Source organism: Puma concolor, chromosome B4 (assembly GCF_028749965.1).
Source record: "Puma concolor isolate L17-30 chromosome B4, mPumCon1.1.hap2, whole genome shotgun sequence".
NCBI lineage: Eukaryota > Metazoa > Chordata > Mammalia > Carnivora > Felidae > Puma > Puma concolor.
The window spans coordinates 131,409,382-131,415,381 of record NC_141673.1 but is presented as its reverse complement, the minus strand read 5'-3'; the positions used below and the strand labels follow the sequence as shown (position 1 = coordinate 131,415,381).

The 6,000-nt window shown below is 45.0% G+C and overlaps 1 protein-coding gene across 1 annotated transcript in view; it reads right to left on the bottom strand.

Moving 5' to 3' along the window:
• Positions 1 to 436: 436 nt before the first annotated feature.
• The window catches only part of CCDC3 (coiled-coil domain containing 3), a 117,190-nt gene continuing 111,626 nt past the window's right edge, over positions 437 to 6,000 (bottom strand). The window contains exon 3 of the mRNA XM_086714933.1: positions 437 to 3,017. Within this exon, the coding sequence (XP_086571059.1) occupies positions 2,742 to 3,017 (276 nt within the window). The 3' untranslated portion in view covers positions 437 to 2,741. The remainder of the gene's footprint in view (positions 3,018 to 6,000) is intronic.

Genomic DNA, 6,000 nt, shown 5'->3' with positions numbered 1-6,000 from the left:
CCTATACATTTTGGAGCAATTATTGGATCCTTAGTGCATAAAAAATTTCTACTAGTACAATAAACAGTTGCAAGGGCCACAGTAGGATGACAAGGCAGCAGATAACTGGGGAGTTCCCTTTGGCAAGAGATTCAAATGTATTTTTGCAAACATTGATTAATGAAGCTACTTGTCCCCTAGGAGGAGCAGACCTGGATACCACTGCTTTTCTGCAGGTGTGTTGAGAGAAGGGAACCCTGGGAAAGAGAAGGGGGGGCGGGGGGGGGGGCAGGCCATATTCCCAGGAGAGCATCAAAGGCGATTTGAGCTCAGTCTCCTATGTGCCCCAGGTGTTACTCATAGATGCTTCCCCAAAAGGATCTAAAGTACTTCTCCAGGTCAAAGCTGGAAATACTAAAATCTCCCTGACCCACAAGAAACACACATCGCCTTACCATTGTGGCTGAAATACTGCTCATATTTATTAAAAAGGTAGAACATAATGCATCTGTAGGGATCCAGTTCCACAGTTCTCAAAACACTAGCTGTAAATCACCCTTAGGCTTGTCATTCCCTTGGGTGGAAGCAAAAGTGCTTTAATGAAATGGCCCCAGGAAGAATTAACCATTGTATCATGCTATGAAGAATACAGCTATAAAGGAGCAGCAGAAGCTTGGAAATGAAGCAAAAGCTGCCATTCCATCCAGTCCAGGGTGTAGACTTCTCCCCTTGAGCATCAGCTTGCCCCTCAAGTGACGCAAGTCCATCCTCCCAACCAGCTGCCAGAGCAAGAACTTGGTTTTCCTACAAGCAGTGGAAGGGAGATCTGACAGTATAATTGCCATTTCTAATGGAAAGGACATCATCAGCAAGCACTGAAGTGTCTGGGGTGGTCTAGGGGGAGATTTCCTGATGAGGAACCTGCAGGTTCCATCTGGAACAGCACAGAAAGGAGACTTGTAGATTTGGAGGTCCATCAGAAGACCATCACAAGACGGCCACTCAGCTACCTTCTGAGTAACACAACTGGGACTAGATCAAATGCTACTAAAGTAAGGGCTCAGATGTTAGACCTAGTGGATAGTCTTTTTACTTGCACTGTCTTTGAAGCTGTCTTTCCAAAGAGGGTGAAGAGTTCTGACTATGTACAAAACTGGATGCACTGACATGTGGACTCATGTGAAAACATTCCTCCCAGGATTGGACAGTCCAGGGAGGTGGAAAGTGCTTGGAATGCCTGGAACCATGTCTGATATTACTGGAACCATGTCTGGTATTTTCACTGTAGGCATCTCCGCCACAAGCATTTTCACTGCATAACACATTGGCCAGAAGGCAATGTGGCCATAAAAGATAAAATAACAAAAAATAAAAGAGGAGCCTTAAAAAGGACCTAAGAAATAATTTTTTCATGTTACATTAAGAGAGGTATTAGTTTTCCAAATACTAGGATGCACATTTGTAACTAAGCTTTGTACCGTATGATGAAAGCCTTCTAGATAGATGTTGTAATGCTTTTCTAGCCGAGTTATTTCAACTCATGAATTACCATTTTGCATGATAGTATAGTATGCAATCTGACCTTACAGTCTTATTTCACACTTCTACTTAGTTTTGTTGCTGTATTTTCTATCAAGTCCATATATGTAGTTATCATGCACCATTTTAAGGCCACCATGTGTACTGGTCACTGTATAGCCCATTAGGAGGCCTAAGATTCATGCAATATAAAAATGGGAACTCTGTCAGTGGAGAAATTAAACCTAACTATCAACTAGTTATTTCATCTCTGACAGCAACGTTACCTTACAGCTAATGTGTTACGTGGCAAAAATGTTTGCCGTGAAAATGCTTGCGGCAAGACTCTGTAGAACTGCCTGGATGGGAAACTTGACTCCATTAGGTAAGGAGGTGTCCTTGCAGAATGGAAGTTAATAGTGTACGGGGTCAACTTAGATGGAGTTAATGAGCAAGCCATGTTAGTGGTCAGACTCTTCCAGCTCAGAAACATGGTTTGCTAAAACATGGCCAGTCCATAAAGGCAATTCCCCTTTAGATTGACCCATAGGTGTTCTCTTTAGCTTTGGGTAACTGGTGTTAGAAAGCAGGTATAATTCATATTACTCGATTACCTGCTCCCACCCCCACCCCCTGCCGCAACTCAGTATGCTACCTGTTAAGACCTCATATGAAGTCTTACAATGCCTCAGCCATGAGGAAATGCTGGCAGGGGTAGGGACACCATGCACAGGTTTATTTACAGGTATCCTTGGGTGCTTTGCAAGACTGCCGTCCTCCTTCCAAAAATGTAGCAAATAAGACATCAGAAGGTTCCATGACTTGCTATAGATCCCTCCTCAGAACTAATGGTGGTCCTGGAACTCTGAGCTGAGATCATACTGCTTCTCCTCTGAAAGAAGGCTGAACCCCTGGGTTCTTGTGCAGCTAGAGATTCTAAAATGTTCTTTCCACAGTAAGTACACTTTCCAGGGTGGACAAGCCCTAGGCAAGCACGTGACACTCCAGGATCTTCCTGGCTCTGGACTGGCAAGCACCAGGCCTGGGAGCAAGACAGGGAGGGAAGGGAGCCCAGCAGCCAAGGAAATAAGCAAGACTTGCCCCTTTAAGCAACGACGCTCGACCAAATTCATATTTAGAATTCACCTACAAGAGTGCACAGACAAACCTGCTATCCCTTCACATTCCCTGGTAAGAGGCAGCATGCTCCAGCAGGGCCAGGCAAGGCCACTGCTCAGTCCCTGCTACCCCCGCAGGTAGGTGGCAGCGGGTGGCTCCTGCCCCAGGGCATTAATGTGTGGGACGGCACCTGCTGCAGCCGCTAACTTCTCACTGAGCTTCTGGTTCACTAGCTCCAGGTGGCGCCCATTCTTCCGGGCCTGCCTCAGCGACCTCTTGACCTTCTTCACCCGATCCCGAAGCTGCTTGTTCCGCTTCTCAAGGGTGGCCACCTTCTGCTGCAGTTTCTTGACATGGTCCTCCTCCTCAAACAGGGCCTTCTGCACTGACGAACACATGAGCTGGGAAAGCAAAGGCCATGGGAGAGGCAGGTGAGTTTCATTATAACCTCCCCAGGGCAATTTTCCTGGGTGCTGCCAAGTACCCAACAACACAGACCCTGACCTAGCCAACAGCCCCAACCCCAGGATGAGGACTACCTTCAAGGCCCCTTCTCCATCTCACCCTGTGAACCTCATGGCAAATATAAAGCCCCTCTTTTGCTTTCTGCATTTGGGTACCTTCAACAATTTAATTTTTAAGCACAAGGGCGTTTTTGTCTTTTTAAATGCTTACCAACGTGTATACTATTGATTTCCTGAGGGGCCTTGTGATCTTTCGCTTTTTGTGCTGATTCAGCAATTTTGTCTGTTCAATTCTAACCTGGATTTAAAACATTTTCCAGTCAAGTCAATGTTTGAGGACCGTCCATAGAGGGCTTTCAGGGCATTTCTACTGAATGGGCATTGTGTACAGTAAGCATCAGATACCTCCACTCTGGAAATTGTTCTGGTCATGGCAGAGACCATGAGAAAGAAAGAAACAGAGCACGAGCGAGGGAGGGGTAGAGAGAGAGGGAGACACAGAATGTGAAGCAGGCTCCAGGCTCCAAGCTGTCGGCACAGAGCCTGACACGGGGCTCAAACTCACTAACCGTGAGATCATGACCTGAGCTGGAGTCAGAAGCTTAACCAACTGAGCCACCCAGGTGCAAAACTGAGTTTTTGTTTCTTACCTAAGCCACCCTGGTTCTTTTTCTTTAAACAGAAAAGTTATTCTAAATTTTGTCACTCCAATCAAAAAAGAGCTGTAGTAAATCAACAAGTTAAAGATCAAAACCCCAGACAGAAAAATACAAAAAGTGGGGCACCTGGTTGGCTCAGTCGGTAGAGCATGTGACTCTTGATCTTGGGATTGTGGGTTCAAGCCCCATGTAGATGTAGAGATTACTTAAAAAAATAAAATCTTTAAAATACGCAAAGAATATAAATAAGATTCATGCAAATTAGAGCTATAATGAATTGCTATTTTTCAGATTGGTAAAATTAAAAGGTCAGTGTTTGCAGGAATACACACTTGTGTACTGTGAGTATAAAACTATAGAAAAAGTGATTGGGCTATATGTACCAAAATGAAAACTGCATGTAGCCTGTGACCTAGTCGTTTTGGAACTTCATCTCATAGAAATACTCCCCCATAAGAGACTCTTAAATAGAACACACCGAGGGTTGATGGTGGTGGGGAGGAGAGGGGAAAATGGGTGATGGGCATTGAGCAGGGGGGCGCTTGTTGGGATGAGCACTGGGTGTTGTACGTAAGTGATGGGGGACTCCACCCCCAAAACCAAGAGCACACTGTATGTTAGCTAACCTGACAATAAATTTTATTAAAAAAAATACTCCCCCCTGGGGGCACCTGGGTGGCTCGTTTGGGCAACTGACTTCAGCTCAGATCATGATCTTGCGGTTTGTGGGTTGGAGCCCTGTGTCAGGCTCTGTGCTGACAGCTCAGAGCCTGGAGCCTACTTCGGATTCTGTGTCTGTCTCTCAATAATAAATAAACATTAAAAAAATGAAAAAAAAATACTCCCCCATGTACAAACATATATACAAAAACAAATAATACTGTCTGAAGACATCTCTCATTTTTGTCCCCTCATCCCACAACAAAAATTGACCATCCATCCCTAAGTAATAATGCCTTTGAGAGAGCTATGGGATCCAGCATAATATGCCAGAGGACCCAGGAGAAGCATTGGCGACTCCATGTTATCAGGTAAGAGGCAGAGAGACCTCATTCTTACCTAGGGACCCTGCCGTGATCCATGAGACAGTTCCTGCCTCTCTCACTCAGAGGATCTCAATATATTTCTCTAAGAATACCTAAGTAGGGCTGATAGGTATATGAAAAGGTGCTAGACAGCACGAATCATTAGAGAAACGAAAATCCAAACCACAATCAGATATCACCTCCTACCTATTAGAATGGTTATTATGAAAAAAACAAGAGACAGGGCACAAGTTCAAGACAGTGACATAAGAGGATCCTGAACTCCTCTCCTCCCATGGACACACCAAAGATACAGCCACCTAAAGAACACTTTCCTCTGAAAGACATCCACAAACTAGTTGAGTGACTCCGGCATATTATAGAAACAAGCAAAGATCCCACACTGAAATATGTACAAGAGGCTGATACACTTGTCATCAACCCCAACCCTAGTGCCACCCCCACAATTGGGAGGGAACTCACAGCTCTGAGCTTCTCCTTGAGGAGCAAAGTGTTTGAACCCCCTATCTGGCACTCAAACTTTTAAGATGTGTACCTGAGAGATGAGCCCCTGCAACAGGTAGCTTTGAAAGTCACCAGGGCTTGTGTCCATGATACTCACAGGCTATACAAAACTAAAACCATTCTTAAAGGCCTAATGGCTACCACCCTCCAGGGCCTAGTACAGAGGCAGCAGATTGAAAAGCACCCAATCCTTCTGTGTAAGAGGCATATTTGTTTATGTCAAAGTTTTGACCTAATAAGCAGGCTTCTAATTTCACACACAACAAAATGCCTACTGATAAGACTCTCCCAAGAGAGTGGAGGCAAGTGGGAGTCATCTTCACGTTCTCCCTCCGTCACCAGCGTCCCCAAGAAAGGAGTTGGTGTACACATCTGGCACCCTGGCTTTTGTGTCTGACACACAGGACATGTCCCTTGAGAGCATGGCATATGTTCAGGGGTTCATCATGACCACAACAACCAAAGAAACACTTCTTAACTGTCTATCACCATAGAGCTCAGCACAGAGTGAGCAGACAAAAATGCCCATCTCTCCCCTGAAAGAAATGTATCTATAAACTTTAAAAGTTGATACCGGAAGGTCTGGCTTCCAATTTGGCATGAATCCAGATGCTGACTGAGATCTGCCCCCTTTGAGACACTAAAAGGTCTTGGCATAGCCTCCACCACTGGGAGCTACTAAGAATAAAGTAAGCTGCTTGGACAATCACA